Source organism: Neofelis nebulosa, chromosome 16 (assembly GCF_028018385.1).
Source record: "Neofelis nebulosa isolate mNeoNeb1 chromosome 16, mNeoNeb1.pri, whole genome shotgun sequence".
Lineage (NCBI taxonomy): Eukaryota > Metazoa > Chordata > Mammalia > Carnivora > Felidae > Neofelis > Neofelis nebulosa.
The window spans coordinates 2,658,507-2,674,777 of NC_080797.1; the positions used below are offsets into that span (position 1 = coordinate 2,658,507).

Sequence of the window (16,271 nt, forward strand, 5' to 3'; positions counted from 1 at the left end):
TGGGGGGACCTCTGAGCGGAGGCGTGCACAGGGAGCAGTAACACGGTGGGGGGCTGCTATTTGTGGGAGCCCTTGCTTGTCCTGAGCCAGAAGAGTGTGGCTGGCCATCTCTGGCCTGTGCAGCCTTGTGGTCCTGGGGGAGGCGGACTCAGGGGCCCCAAAGACGCTAAGGAACGCCAGGGTTCGGGGAGGTGAGTGAGGCCTCCGGGGCACCCCAGAAGCCTCAGTCATCAAGATACATAACATTCGAATGCAACATTAAATAGTCAAAGCCAAAAATTCGTGGTGAACAAACACCACAATGTTAAATAAATCCGAGACCGGTGGTTGCCTCAGAGCCTGAGGCAAAAGGAAACTGCAACAATCCTGACCCCATCTGTATTTAAAATGTGCGTATTTATTCACCATGGATATTTTGCATCAATTTCAATTTTTCTTTCTTAATTTTTAAATGTTTGTTTACTTTTGAGAGAGGGGGGAGAGGGGGAGAAGAGAGAGGGAGAGGGAGACTCCCAAGCAGGCTGTGTGCTGACAGCACGGAGCCCGACGCCGGCCTCGATCCCACAAACCAGGAGATCGTGACCTGAGGCGAAACCAAGAGTCAGATGCTTAACCGACTGAGCCACCCGGGCGCCCCTGAATTTGACTTTTATTATTTTTTTAATTTAATTTAAAAAAAAAATTTTTTTTTAACGTTTATTTATTTTTGAGACAGAGAGAGACAGAGCATGAACAGGGGAGGGTCAGAGAGAGGGAGACACAGAATCGGAAACAGGCTCCAGGCTCTGAGCGGTCAGCACAGAGCCCAACGCGGGGCTGGAACTCACAGACCTCGAGATGGTGACCTGAGCCGAAGTCGGAGGCTTAACCGACTGAGCCACCCAGGCGCCCCTGAATCTGACTTTTGAGTACTGCATTCAGATGTTATGTCTCTTGATTTTGTGGGTTTTGCGCCCCTTTATGTTCGGCCCCCCGGGATGAGTACTTAACTCCCCTCGCCGGGGTCCGGGCCCTGGCGGCCAGGCCGGGAGCCTGCGGGAGTGAGCGTGAGGGCCTGTTCCCAGGAGTCCCAGATCATCCGGATATTCGGCACCATGATCAATCAGAAGCTTCAGGACTTCGAGGAAGAGGTGAAGCCCATCGGCAACGTGGTGACCGAGGCCACGCTGGACATGTACAACACGGTGGTGCAGCGCTTCCTGCCCACGCCCGCCAAGATCCACTATCTCTTCAACCTGCGGGACATCTCCAAGGTGAAGCTCCCTCGCCGGAACGGCTTTCTCGGCTTTCCTCTCAACGCCTGGGACGGGGTCTCTTCCCTCCCGCCATCCCACCGCCCCGCCTCTCCCCCAGGTGTTCCAGGGCATGCTTCGGGCCAACAAGGACTTTCACGACACCAAGTCCAGCATCACACGACTCTGGATCCATGAGTGTTTCAGGTGCGACGTCCGTGCCACCACCGGCCCAGGGGGCCGCCCCTCCTTCGTATGCCCCGCCCAGGGGGCCCCCCTCCTCCTCCGTATGCCCCGCCCCCACCCCCACCCCCCGCCCAGGGGGCCCCCTCCTCCGTATGCCCCGCCCCCACCCCACCCCCCCCGCCCAGGGGGCCCCCTCCTCCGTATGCCCCGCCCCCACCCCACCCACCCAGGGGGCCCCCTCCTCCGTATGCCCCGCCCCCGCCCCACCCGCCCAGGGGGCCCCCCTCCTCCGTATGCCCCGCCCCCGCCCCACCCGCCCAGGGGGCCCCCTCCTCCGTATGCCCCAGCCTCACCCCACTCCCTCCCGACAGAGTCTTCTCTGACCGGCTGGTGGATGCTGCAGACCTGGAGGCCTTCGTGGGCATCATCAGCGACAAACTTGGCTCCTTCTTTGACCTCACGTTGCATAATCTTTGTCCCAACAAACGTCCTCCCATCTTTGGTGAGCTGGCGCTCCCCCCCTCCCCCCCCCCCCCCCCCCCCCGCCGCGGGCTGCGGGGGGGGGGGGGGGTGGGTGGGGGGGGAGCTGCGGGTGTTGGGAGGCCCCCCGGGGGGAGGGCTGGGCCATGGGGTCCCTGGGGGAGCCTGGCCACGACCGGGCAGTGGAGATCTGAGCCCGCTTCCCGCGGCCCAGGGGACTTCATGCGGGAGCCCAAGGTGTATGAGGACCTGACAGACCCAGCTGCGCTGAAGGCGGCCATGGAGACGGCCCTCAGGGAGTACAACCTGTCCCCCGCCGTCGTCCCCATGCAGCTGGTACTCTTCCGGGAGGCTATCGAACACAGTGAGCACTTCCTCCGCCCGGCCCGGCCCGCGCCCTAGCTCCCGGCGTGGGCTCTTCCCGAGGCTGCTTTCTTTTCTGGCCCCAGGTGGCCAGTGGCGACGGTGGGGCTCTTCCTCGACGACGAGGCTGTGGTGTCGGGCAGACGGGGCTGCGCTCGCGGTGGACTCGCTGCCTCGGCCTCAGGCACCGGCCGCTCCCCCCACTTCGCGGTCCCTGTACTTCAGTTTCGGGCACCCCGGTCTCTAGGTCTCTAGCGTAGGGCCCGGTGGTCCCCCGGGGTGTCCCAGAGGCCTCACCGCCCTCGTCTCCCGCCCCCCAGTCACACGGATCGTGCGGGTCATCGGACAGCCTCGGGGCAACATGCTGTTGGTGGGCATCGGGGGCAGCGGGCGCCAGAGTCTGGCCCGCTTGGCCTCTTCCATCTGTGAGTACGCCACCTTCCAGATCGAGGTCAGCAAACATTACCGAAGGCAGGAGTTCCGAGAAGGTAGGCGTGAAAGATCCCCTGGTGACCGGGGGGCGGAGAGGTGGAAGCCGGTAGCCAGCCGTGCCAGGCGCGTGGGGGGCGTGCTGGGCTCCGGTCGCAGGCTGGGGGCGGGTTCCCACCTCTCAGAGGGGGGGACAAGGGACGGGATGGTGAGTCTGAAGTCCGTCTGTCCCCCCTCCCTCCTGCCCTCTTCTGGCCCAGATATCAAGCGTCTATACCGCCAGGCGGGGGTAGAGCTCAAGCCCACGTCCTTCCTCTTCGTGGACACCCAGATTGCGGATGAGTCGTTCCTGGAGGACATCAACAACATCCTGAGCTCGGGCGAGGTCCCCAATCTCTACAAGACTGATGAATTTGAAGAGGTTTGAACCCTTCCCTACCCTCCACCAGCTTGAAGAAGCTCAGATCCCAGAATGCGCTCCCTCGGGGCCCTCTGTCCATCCCTCCCCCGCGTCGGGGGCGAGAGCCCGCTCCTCCTCCGTCACCCCCAAGTGGCTTTAAAAGCCGCACCCCGTCCCGTCCGCCCAGCCTCGGCCCCCACTCCTCCGACTCTGCCTCGGGAACTGTGGCTCCCCCAAGCGCGTGTGGCTTCCATGCAGATCCAGACGCTCATCTCGGAGCAGGCCAAGGCCGAGCAGGTGCCCCAGTCCTCCGACAGCCTCTTCGCCTACCTCATTGAGCGCGTGCGCAACAACCTGCACATCGTTCTCTGCCTCAGCCCCGTGGGCAACTCCTTCAGGTGAGTCCGGGGACAGCCTCTCCCTGCCTGTCTGTCCTGCCCCCCCCCCCCCCCCCCCACACACACCTTCCCCCGTACCCTCTGGGGTCCTGAAGAGCCCGCTCTCCCGCCCTGCCCGCCCTAGACCTCTGCTCCTTTCAGGTTATTCCTGCTGCTACATGGGAGTTGTCTGCTCCCTTGTGCTGTGACTGCATTGTTTTGTTGTCACTTTGTTTTGTTTTGTTTTAACGTTAAAGAAAAAAAATTTTAATGTTTGTTTTTGAGAGAGACAAAGACAGGGCATGAGCGGGGGAGGGACAGAGAGCGAGGGAGACACAGAATCCAAGGCAGGCTCTGGGCTCTGAGCCGTCAGCACAGAGCCAGACACGGGGCTTGAACCCACCAACCGTTGAGATCGTGACCTGAGCCAAAGTTGGACGCTCAACCAACTGAACCACCCAGGCGCCCCTGTTTTAAATTTTTTAATCATGATTTTAAAAATGCAAAATTACATACAATTTACCATCATCACCGGTTTTCAGGTGTAGGGCACAGTGTCATTAAGCATATTCCCATCAGTGTGTGACAGATTTCTAGAACTTTCTCATCTTGCAAAATTGAAACTCTACACCTGTTGAATAATCCCCCATTTCTCCACACACCACCCCCGCCCACTCCCCGCCCCGGTCTCTGACAACCACTGACCCCTTTCTGTTTCTGTGAGTGACTACTCTACATATCTCCCGTAAGTGGAGTCATACAGTTTTTATCTTTGTCTGTTTCGCTTGTTTCACTCAGCTCAGAGTTCTCAAGCTTCATCCATTCCTTCATCCAAGGAAGTCAGAACTTCCTTACTGTTTAAGGCTGAGTAATAGCCTGTTATGTGTATATGCCATGGTTTGCTTACCCGTTCTTCGCGTGACCGGGTTTTAAGGGCATCAGAGAGGAGGAGGGAGACAGAATTGTACGGAGAGGCCATTTGGGCCACCCTTTTGTTTGGTTTTATATTAATGGTACTACCGTGCCAGGCACCGTGCTAAGCGTTTTACACGTGTCGCCTCCCTGAGTCACCTAACAGCCCTGGTTGGTATTCCTGTTGTTCCCATTTTTTAAATTTATTTTGTAAAAAATTTTTAACGTTTATTTATTTCTGAGACAGGGAGAGACAGAGCATGAAAAGGGGAGGGTCAGAGAGAGGGAGACACAGAATATGAAGCAGGCTCCAGGCTCTGAGCTGTCAGCACAGAGCCCGACGCGGGGCTAGAACTCACGGACCGCGAGATCATGACCTGAGCCGAAGTCGGCCGCCCAACCGACTGAGCCACCCAGGCGCCCCGCTGTTCCCATTTTAGAGATGAGGAAAGTGATGTTCCCTTGCTCAAGATCCACAGCTGGGTGTGAACCAGGCCGTCTGTCCCTAAATGCTACACTGAGCCAGCTCTGAGGGGAGCCGGACCTGGACGGGTGGTGGTGGGGGGACACAGGAGCATGAGGAGGGGACACGTGGGTTTCTGGAAAGCGGCCGGACCCGTGAGGGAGCCAGGAGCTGGAGGCTGCCTCTCTGGATGGGACTGACCTCTTCTCGAAACCCATCACCAGGAACTGGATCCGCCAGTACCCGGCCCTGGTGAACTGCACCACCATCAACTGGTTCTCCGAGTGGCCCCACGAGGCCCTGCTGGAGGTGGCCGAGAAGTACCTCCAAGGAGTGGACCTGGGCACAGAGGACAATGTGAGGCCCTCCCCACACGCCCAGCCCCGACCTCCCTCCCATGTCCCTTCTCTGTGTGCCTTCACTGTCCGTCTTGTATCCTTTTCCGTGGGCCTCAGATCCACAGGAAGGTGGCCAAGATCTTTGTCACCATGCACTGGTCCGTGGGGCGGTACTCCCAGAAGATGTTGCTGGAGCTGCGGAGATACAACTATGTCACACCCACCAACTACCTGGAGCTCGTGTCGGGATATAAGAAGTATGGAGAAGAGTGGGGGAGGGCGGGGAGGGCCAGGGAGCTTGGTAGCTTTCGAGGGCGATGGGCCGAATGATGTAATGGGAAATATCCAGGAGCCGCCCCCCCCACCCCCCGGGGCTGGCTCCACGACCCAGGTGCTGACCCTGGAAGACAGGGATGTGGGGTGGGGGTCTCCTCCTGTGCAGGGAGTTAACAAAAGAGAGACGGGGTTCCCTGGGTGCAGGGCCATTTCCAGAGCCCTCTGGCCTCGGCTCTTCCCTACACCCTCTCTGTCCTTATTTCTGGAACTATGTGTCTTTTTCCAACCTCAGTACAATGGGGACATCGCCGTATATACCAACGATATGTGTATCAGCCCTGAATCTTTTCTAGACTTTCTACCCCCCTCAAGAGTTATATATTCATTTATTAAGTCATATCGAGTATCTTTTTATGTACCCAACACAATAATAGTTTGCTTTGAAAGATGTAAAAGAAATGTAAAAAAAAGGCTCCCCTTATTTATTAGATTCAGTGTTTTGATCAAGGTGAAGGACAAGCCATTTGTGAAAAGAACGGTCATCCTCATTCATTCATTCATTCATTCGTTCGTTCATTCCTTCCACACGTATTTTTGAGCATCTGCCACGTGACACTCACTGTTCCAGGCACTTGCAGTGGTTGGCAAAGTCAAGTCCTGGCCTTCCCTTGGCGCCCAGGCTTCCAGCCTGTTTACTGTTTGCCCAGACATTATGCTAAGCCTTTGATGCACATTTCCTCGCTCGGTCCAGAAAATAATCCTGCACAGATGCTATTTTTTTTTTTTTTGGTCTGTATAATGTTCAAAACTTTTTGAGTAAGCTGCTAACATTTAAAATGGGAGGCTTAGAAAAATCCGGGTTTCCAGGTTTTCTTTAAAAATGAGACATTTCGGGGCACCTGGGTGGTTCCGCTGGTTGAGGGTGCGACTCTTGATTTCGGCTCAAGTCACGATCTCATGGTTCAAGAGATGGAGCCCTGAGTCGGGCTCTGTGCTGACAGCATGGAGCCTGCTTGGGATTCTCCCTCTCTCTCTCCCCCCCCCCCCCCCCGTCCCCTGCTGGTACACGCGCACTGTCTCTCTCTCTCTCAAAATAAATTAAAAAAAAAATCACGCACTGTGGCAATACGGAGCCCACATTCCTTCCCACGTGGGGAAACCAGGGTGGAGATGGGTGAGAGGTGGTCACCCCCTTGGGACAGGCTTGTGTCGTCTGGTTCACTGCAGCCCCCTGCTTGCTGCGCACGGGGTTGGGGGGGGGCAGTGGGAGAGCCTCAGGTAGGGACATGGCGATGACAACAGAGTCTACCAAGCTGCTTTGACAGTGGTGCGTGGAATAAATCAGAGGGATGAGGGTCTGGAAGCAGGAAAGCCAGCTGGGAAGCTGTTAGCAGGGATTCAGGCAGGAAATGCTAAAAACCTGACTGTGGTGGCGGTGGTAACAGGCAGGAAGGGGGGGGGTGCCCAGCCTCCCCAGGCACCTTACCCTACTCTGCGCCCCAGGTTGCTGGGAGAGAAGCGGCAGGAGCTGCTGGGCCAGGCCAACAAGCTGCAGACGGGATTGTTTAAGATCGACGAGACCAGGGAGAAGGTGGAGGTGATGTCCCTGGAGCTGGAGGAGGCCAAGAAGAAGGTGGCTGAGTTCCAGAAGCAGTGTGAGGAGTACCTGGTCATCATTGTGCAGCAGAAGCGGGAAACAGATGAGCAGCAGAAGGTGGGGGGGGGGGGGGGGCGGTGTCCCCGCGCCCTGGTTCTGCCCCCCACGCACCCCACCACTAGTGACCAGGGGGCAGGGGCTACCCCGGGCACCGTCAGCGACCGTGTCAGGGCCCCTCGCATCTTCTGTAACCTTATCTCTGATCACTGTCGCTCCCCTGACACTGGCCCCCTACTCTCGCCCAGGGCGAAGACAAAACCCCGCCCCCTGTGCCTCCCTAGGCCGTCACAGCCAATAGTGAGAAGATCGCAATCGAGGAAGTCAAGTGCCAGGCACTGGCCGACAATGCCCAGAAGGATCTAGAAGAGGCGTTGCCAGCCCTGGAAGAAGCCATGCGGGTACGAAGGCCCAGGGAAGGGAATGGGACCAGCCTTCTGTGTCCTTGAAGTCCCTGGGGACGTGGGAGGAAGAGGGCGTCTCGGTGGGGTCCCGTCTCCCCCCCCCCCCCGTCAAGCGCCTGTCCTGCCCCCCTGAGTTGCACGGCCCTGCTCCCTGAGCGAGTCCCTTTGCCCAGGCTCTGGAGTCTCTGAACAAGAAGGACATAGGAGAGATCAAGTCTTACGGACGGCCCCCCGCCCAAGTGGAGATGGTCATGCAGGCAGTCATGATTCTTCGAGGCAACGAGCCCACCTGGGTGGAGGCCAAGAGGCAGCTAGGTAAGCTAGAGACCCAAGGCGCACTCAGCGCCAGTTCGCCCCGTGCCTCTTGATCGTCTGCCGTGCGCCAGGAGCTCGGAGAGGCGGAGACGAACGAGGCATCGCACCGACGCTCCAGGGCAGGTGGAGCCTCGTACGAACGAGGAGACGTAAAGATCAGTCAAGATTCTTTGGCTGTAAGGAACAGAAAACAGCTCCCCTTCATTTAAGCCAAAAAATAAATAAAATAAAATAAAATAAAATAAAATAAAATAAAATAAAATAAAATAAAATAAAATAAAATAAAATAAAATATAAAATAAATAAAATAAAATAAATAAAATAAAATATAAAATATAAAATAAAATAAAATAAAATAAAATAAAATAAATAAAATAAAATATAAAATAAAATAAAATAATAAAAAAAATAAAAAAGATATGGGACCATATCCCAGAATCCAAAGAAAGGCAGGAATACCTCTGGGGCCCTCAAAAGCATGAGAGTCAGAAAATGCAAAACAAGGGTCTTTGTGTTTCGTTCTCGTGGTTTTCGCGGCTTTGAGCTCCCTTGGCGAATAAAGTCTGCGGGGGCCGTAGTTCAGTGACCCCTGCCCTGACGAGAATGTACAAAGAGTGGGGAAGTAACGATGTGTGTGTGTTGGGGCAGGGACTTTGGCCCAGGGCGTCCGAGGTAGGTGGCTGGTGGGGAGATGGGGCTGGGAAGACTGTAGGGCGTCCTGGGGCTTGGAGGTTCTGGGGAGGGAGGTGAGGGCCACGGGAGGAAGTGGGGATGAGGTCAGTGTTCTGGGCTGGGGAGCCAAGCCCGGGGTGGGGGTGGGGGCAGGAACTGCACCCAAGCAGTGGAGGCGAGGCCTGGAGGAGGAGGGTCAGGCCCTCTGGCTGAGGCCCCCGGTTTCCATCCCACAGGGGAGCAGAACTTCATCAAGTCACTGATCCACTTTGATAAAGACAATATCTCAGACAAGGTTCTGAAGAAGATCGGGGCCTACTGCGCCCAGCCCGACTTCCAGCCCGACATCATCGGCCGGGTCTCGCTGGCGGCCAAGTCCCTGTGCATGTGGGTGCGGGCCATGGAGGTGAGCGGGGCGCGGGCGGGAAGCGGGGCGGGAGCCCCGGGCTGGGGTGGGGGGGAAGCCCTGGGCGGAGGAGGGGGCAGCGGCCGCTGCAGCCGGACTGTCTCCCCACAGCTGTACGGGCGGCTGTACCGCGTGGTGGAGCCCAAGCGGGTCAGGATGAACGTGGCCTTGGCCCAGCTTCAGAGAAGCAAGCCGCACTGGCTGAGGCCCAGGAGAAGCTGCGGGAGGTGAGCCGAGCCTCGCGCCCGTCTTTTCCGTGGCGGTCCCTCTCCCCGGTTCCCGGATGCTCCGTTGCCATCGATTTCTCCCCTCCTCCCCTCCCCTCTGCCTTCCAGTCCCGTCCGCCTCCCGCTCTGCGCCCTTCCAGACCGGCTGCCTCTGGCTCAGAAGCTGATCCCTCCCAACACCCCCCCCCCCCCCCCCCCCCCGCGGAGGGTTATGAAGGCACGGCTGGGGCCCTTCCCTTCCCGACTCGACTCAGAGCTGGCGGGCTCTCTCGTGGGCTTTGGGGCCAGGCCCGGAGATGGGTTAAGTGACGAAATCCGGGTGGCAAGTCGGTGTTTGCCGGGACAGGGGGACAGGGCAAGAGTGTGACGCGGGGGGCCGCAGGCCGGGAAGACTGTGGCTTGGCTGGGGGTGGGGCCCGCGCTGGAGGGAGAGGGAGTTCCTCACTGGGAGCGGGCTGGACACCCCACAAGGTGACTTCCTCCAAGACATGGGGACAAGTGGGGTGCCCGGGGGGCTCAGTCGGTTGAGCATCTGACTCTTGAGCTCGGCTCAGCTGTCCGTCAGCGGGCCCTGAGTTCACGGCCCCACGTCGATCTCCATGCTGGGCGTAAACCCTACTTAAGAAGGACGTGCGGGGGGCGCCTGGGTGGCGCAGTCGGTTAAGCGTCCGACTTCAGCCAGGTCACGATCTCGCGGTCCGTGAGTTCGAGCCCCGCGTCAGGCTCTGGGCTGATGGCTCGGAGCCTGGAGCCTGTTTCCGATTCTGTGTCTCCCTCTCTCTCTGCCGCTCCCCCGTTCATGCTCCGTCTCTCTCTGTCCCAAAAATAAATAAAAAGCGTTGAAAAAAAAAAATTAAAAAAAAAAAAAAAAAAAAAAAAAGAAGGACGTGCGGGTGAACGGCTCCCGCAGGCAGGGTGCAGAGTGCTATTATCAGGAGTCCGAGAGTCTCCTCGCGTATCCGGTACATTTTCCATCCCTGCTTCAGTAGGATTTCATATCCACGCGGGGCGAAATTCAGAAGGTAGAAAGAGCAGCCGGCGGGACGCCTCCCTCTCACCCCCTGCTGCCCTTCCTTGGAAACAGCCTCTCTTACAACTTCTCGTGTGTCTGCCCAGGGGCGTCCACGCTCAAATAAGGAGTGATTTTCATTTCTGTACCTGAGCTCGTTCCCATTCTGGTACTTGTGAGCTTGTGCTGCCCTTGGACCCTGCGCGGGGTTCCGGCGGGCGGTGGCCCTGGCTTGCGTGGCCGTTCCCCTTTCTGACGGGCAGATGCATCGTTTCCAAGCTCCAGATCTGATGCGATCTTGGCCGTATGGAGGCCTTTGAGTTTTCATACAGCCAAAGCCGGTCACACCGTTTCCGGACGTTTCACCTGCCACCACGTATGGACAGCACGCAGGTCTAATGTCCTCAAATCAGATGAGGACCCTGAGGTTTAGCGAGATGAAGGGACTTTCGAGGTGCCGCAGAGCTGGGCTGGAGCCCACGCTGCCTGACCCAAGCCCCGCTCGCCCCCGTCTTTACTGCCAAGTGCAGCGGCCCTCGGGGCCTCTTCCGACCCCTTCTGTGCAGAAGCAGCCAGGCCGGGCGAGGGGGCTTCTGTCCTCACGCCCTCCTTCCCTGCCCCGTCCCTGCGGCCGCTGTTACCCCCCCAGCCTCTCGCGGGCCGGTCACCCTTTCACCGTCTCTTTCGAGAGTGAACAATCCAGGGCTGGCGATTGGTTTGGGAAGGTTTCTCACCCCTGGATGGTTCCTATCCTGGGACAAATAATTACGTGTGACAAGTGGGGCCGTGGGGTCGGCTGCCGACAGCATCATTCACCGAAGAGTGTTTGTAGAGCACCCCATGTTAGGTCTCTTGAGAGCCCCTAGCCGGTAAGAGGAAGCAGACGGGGACCCCAACTTTGCCCTCTGCCTCTGAAAAAGCTGTGGAGTCAGAGGGAAACGTACCTTTCGACAGGCCAGGCCTGCTTCCCCGCCCACTTGCAAGGTGGCCCCGAGCCGATGCGGGGCTCCCCCACAGACCAGCCGGTACACATCTCTGGCAGAGCCTGAGCATTTTGAAAGCATCTTGAAAACTTCCAAGTCGGAGCCAGCCGGGGGTGGGAGAGCCTGTACTCAGTGCCAGGGCCCAGCGGTTTGGAAAGAGCCCCGAGCTCAACTACATCGCTTATCACTCAAATCTGGAGTAAATAGTTACTCACTTGCTGGGGACCCTGAAAATATATTTTCCCGATTCTGACAGGCAGCAAGGGTTACAAACCACTGGCTTAGAAATTGTCTCGGGCACCTGGGTGGCTCAGTCGGTGAAGCATCCGACTCTTGACTTCAGCTCAGGCACGATCTCCTTGTTCGTGAGATTGAGCCACGCGTCGGGCTCTGTGCTGACAACGCAGAGCCTGCTTGGGATTCTATTCTCTCTCTGCCTCTCTCTCTGTCCTTCCCTGTACATGCCTGCTCTCTCTCTCTCTCTCTCGCTCTCTCTCTCTCTCTCATCTCCCCCTCCCCCACTCGTGCTCTCTTTCTGTCTCTAAATAAATAAACTTAAAAAAAAAAAAAAAAAAAGGAATTGCCCCAGAAGGCCCTGAAATGGGCCAAAACAGAAGCCTAATCTACTGAACATTCACCTTCTTTCTCTCTTGCATCCCAGTCCTGGTCGTGACATCATCCCGTATAGCGTATCGCAGGCCGTGTGCCGAGACCGTGGGATGACAGCCAAATGCTACAGAGTAATGACACACACAGATTCCACACATTTGACTACGACCCTGAGGGAGGGTGTTAAATTTTTAAGTCCCTGAGTAAACTAAAGTCCAAGTAAATTAAAATCTGAAAGCAAATCATCCTGCTTTTTCAGAGTTAAAAATCAAGAAGCCAACATTCTCAAGTCAAAGTCCCCAAATCATCCGGTCTCTTATTCTGCTCGGTCTCAGCTGTGCCCTCAGTATCTGGGGAGAATCTGTTCCTTAAGCTGCGGCCAGGACGGGCCGTCAGTCCCTAAAAACGGATGTCATTCCTGTGGGACCTCAGAGCCTGCAGCGGCTCCAAATCCTGTCTCTTGTGAGCTTCATTTGAAACTAAAAAGATTCAAGGGGCGCCTGCGTGGCTTAGTAGGTTAAGCATCCGACTCGATTTCAGCTCAGGTCGTGATCTCAGGGTTTGTGAGTTCGAGCCCCGCGTCGGGGCTCTGTGTGCTGACAGTGCAGAGCCTGCTGGGGATTCTCTCTTTCCCTCTCTCTCTCTCTCTCTGCCCCTCCCCTGCTTGCACGCTTGTGCTCTTTCTCAAATAAACTTAAAAAAGAAAAAAAAGGGCCCAGGAGTTAACATACGGGATTTACAGACAAAGTTACGCTCCCAGGAACCAACAATTCTTGTTGCTCCAGAGACCACGGTAAACACTCAGTGGTGTTTGCGGGGAACGAGGATACGTGGAGAAAAGCTTGGTTTTTAGCTTCACCAGAATGGCGGTTATCTGGAAATCATGACCTGTGAGCTTATGTCAAACTGGGAGACACCCTCCCACGATAGATTAATATGAGATACGATCCAACCAAAAAGCATTTACCGTGCCGGGGGCAGGTTGGAAGCCCACACGTGTGTATGTATTTCTTGGAGACGGCAGTTATTGTGGCTAAAAAATACATGTAAGTTTTACCACTGTAAATCCACCGTCGCCCATTGTGAAGTGTGGGATTAGGGAGCATTAAGATGTCCCCCGTGTTGTGCAGCCACATGGAAACGCCAAGCAGAAATCCCGGCTGTGTCCTTTCAGGTATCTGACCCTCCCCCCCACCCCCTCCCCCCACCCCCACCCCCACCCCCCCGCCGTGAACACCACGTCCCCCGCTCTGTGTCGTGACCAGGCGTGGTCACCCCACACCGCGGTGGCTCATGGTGCTGGCTGTCTTTGTGGAATTGCCGAGGCCCTACGAGAACCGCCTCATGGGCAAGGTTTTCACCTCGCCCCGTGCTTTTCCTCACTGGAAAGTCACCTCCGGCACATTCCTGAACCGAAGCTGGCGTTGCTGCTGCTGAAGCTTGTGCCCCGGGGACCTGGCCAGGCACAAGTCCTCTGCCGTCCGTGTCTCAAGACGCAGCTTTTCCCTCTGGAACCCCCAAGTTGTTCCGGCATGCTCCCTTAAGGCACAGATAATATTTGCACGCCACCTGCCCTGTGTCACCGGGAATCTCAGAACGGAACCCCTCCCTTGTCCCAAGGCTGTGGATGAGCCACGATTGCCTCTTTAGCCCTGAATTAAAAAAAAAAAAAAAAAAAAAAAAAACTGAAAAAATGAGACAGCTGTTCTAGTGCCACGTAGGCTTGGCCAAAGCCATTGAAAGCTAGAACCCATAGTACACGCAGAATATACAGTCTTGCCGTTGAAAACCAGCAAATGTCATCGTCCAGCCATCAGTGCCCGGAAACTCCCCGACTTCAAGCTGGTCAGCGTGTTGGCCGCTTCTGTGCCGAAGCCACGGCAGACCTCATCCTGCGGCCACCCTCCAGCCCAAGCCCAGTGTCCACGAGGCTGCTCTGTTTCAAGCAGTCCTGCCTCTGCAGAAATGGCCACTCACCTGTGGACGAAGCCACGGTCATCTGTCAAGGTCAGAATATCACAGCGTCGGCTTAAAGCCTTTCACCCAGGCGACAGCCAGACCACCGTAAAAACTCAGTGTGCCCAGTGGGAGCCTGTGCAAACCCTCCAAGTCAAAGCACGCGTCCATACCCCAAAGTCTGCCCTTGAGACCCCCAAGGCCCGCCCAAAGTTTCTCAGTGTGTTTCCCAGTCTGCAAATACACTCTGAAGGGATCTGCGAACTAGCAGCCTTCTGTGCCTGGGGGTTCTAAACACACTGAGACGTGAAACAAAAGGGGTCTGGCCAAAACATCACCTTCGGAGAGCAGGTGGGAGGATGCGGCTGACATTGTGGGCAGGTGGGCCCACGAGGAGTGACCCCGTCGTCAGATGGACGGACTCGGACTCAGTCTTGGGCGTCGCTGGGGGGCAGAGTGGAAACGGCCTGAGCTCGGTGGAGCATTCTGGCTTATTCTTCGCTGATTTCACCAGTCAGATGAGCCACGCACCTCCCTCCGGAGAAGGAGTATGTAAAGGCGTGGTGAAAGTCTTCCCACACACAAGGGAATGGCCAAGATAAAAAAAAAAAACAAAAAACAAAACGATAACAAAACATGGCGCCAGAAGACACAATAAACCCGGGGATGATTCATCCTACCGAGAAGCACTTACAAAGCAAATCTAATGGAAAAATTGGTGTCACCAGAGGGTAAATAAGGAAGAGATGACACCCAGAGAGCAGAAAGAGGACGGTAAGAGAAAATCGCAGAGAACCGGGAAGAATTCTGGGAAAACGAAAAATGGTCAAAGGATGGGCTGTTTGGTAGACAGTAGAGTCAAGGAATATAAACAGCCACGCCAACGAGAAAACCCAAACAACATACAAGAGAGATTGGAGACACGACCCAACCGATCAGAATTTCTGCAAGACAGAAGCACAGAATCCGGGGTGATAGGAAGCTATTTCACAACCGGTTCAGTGTGCACAGCGGCCCCGTCGGCCGGCCCCCAGGCGCGCACGGCACCGGCCCGGTCGTGGTCACGGAGGTGCGTGCTGTTGCACTGTTTGTGGCCTTTAGCTGTTACCGTCAACCTAGAGACGGAGCGCAGAAGGCTGTGACTTCTGAGCGGGAACGTTGTTGTCAGCCTTGACGACATAAAAATGAAAGTACAGGGGCGCCTGGGTGGCTCAGTCGGTTAAGCGTCTGACCTCAGCTCAGGTCACGATCTCACAGTTGGTGATTTCGAGCCCCGCGTCGGGCTCTGTGCCGACGGCTCGGATCCGGAGCCTGCTTCCGACTCTGTGTCTCCCTCTCTCTCTGCCCCTCCCCCACTCGTGCTCTGTCTCTCTCTGTCTCTGTCTCTCTCTCTCCCTCAAAAATAAATGTTAAAATTTTTTTTTTTAAATCTTAAAAGTACAGCTAAAAAAAAATGGGAGCTGGGTGTCGGTGGGGGTGGGGGTAAAGATTGGGCAATGCTTTTGTAGGAGATAAAGCAGGGTTTTAAGACGGTATTCGGCGATAGGAAGGTAAGGAGTTGAAGCATTCTCATGGGCAGGAACAGGGAGGAAGAAGTGTAGTCTGGAGGGGAAAGGGTCACCCCTGCATCCATGGTAGCATAGAGGCCATAGTAATAGTTTCAAATGGACGAACCAGGAAACAGCCGTATGGAATATACCCGAGTGTGTGCAAAACGCCTCTTGCGGAATATTCAAGAAGCAGGTCGCGTTGGCTACCTCGAGGAGGGAGCAGGGTGGATGGGGGGGGGGGGGGCGAGGCAGAGAGACTTTTTATGCCCATAATTATCCCTTTTGAATTTTTAAGTCACTTATTCACAAAGCAAACAAAATAAAAAAGAGACAGCAGTGTACAAGGACGTTCATTCCAGCATTGTTAATAATAGAACATGCTGGAAAGACACACATGTCTATCAGAAGGAGACTTGTTATATAAATTACGGTTCAGTCATTCACAAGATTATTTTGCAGCTGTTAAAGAGAATGAGGCGGCTTGACGAGAACCGATTTGGAGACAAGAAAAAAAATAAAGTACAGTAGTATGTTAGCATTTATCTTTATGAAAAAAATTCATCCAAAAAGATACTTCCCAAGCGCCCGGCACTCTTCCGAGTGCAGGGATTTGGTGGCGAGCAAGGGCCTGCCTTCACCATGCATGTATTTATTACCGGTGGACCCTACGCATGGACTCTGTCTGGAAAGCTATAGGAGAAACGGGCTGGGGCAGGGGTTGGGGCAGGGGCACAGGCTGGGGGCAGGGGGCTGGGGCGGGAGCGGGAGGAAGCCAGATCCTTCACCATGTGTGTGTTTTTTTTTCCTTCTGATGTGGATTCACTCTTTACAAAAAGACATAAAAGAGGAAAATCGTGTTTTAAAAAAAGGCAAAGTGGCGGTGAGGTGTGATAATGGTGTTACGATCGCGGGGGAGATGTCCTTGTTTTGTTCTAGATCTGCACTGGGAAGGCTTGAGGCTTGACGTTTCATGAGTCTGTAACTTCCTCTAAGACACTTTGGCAAAGAACGGTAGATGAAGTGAAACCGG

General features: G+C 55.8%; 1 protein-coding gene across 1 annotated transcript in view; it reads left to right on the top strand.

Moving 5' to 3' along the window:
• Window positions 1-16,271, top strand: part of DNAH2 (dynein axonemal heavy chain 2) — a 95,161-nt gene that overhangs the window by 61,966 nt on the left and 16,924 nt on the right. Inside the window, 15 exon segments of the mRNA XM_058705514.1 lie at window positions 1,065-1,253; window positions 1,354-1,439; window positions 1,790-1,920; window positions 2,113-2,262; window positions 2,582-2,749; window positions 2,951-3,111; window positions 3,349-3,488; window positions 5,067-5,199; window positions 5,298-5,437; window positions 6,960-7,170; window positions 7,395-7,511; window positions 7,688-7,829; window positions 8,738-8,907; window positions 9,019-9,085; window positions 9,088-9,134. Of these exon segments, the coding sequence (XP_058561497.1) occupies window positions 1,065-1,253; window positions 1,354-1,439; window positions 1,790-1,920; window positions 2,113-2,262; window positions 2,582-2,749; window positions 2,951-3,111; window positions 3,349-3,488; window positions 5,067-5,199; window positions 5,298-5,437; window positions 6,960-7,170; window positions 7,395-7,511; window positions 7,688-7,829; window positions 8,738-8,907; window positions 9,019-9,085; window positions 9,088-9,134 (2,052 nt within the window).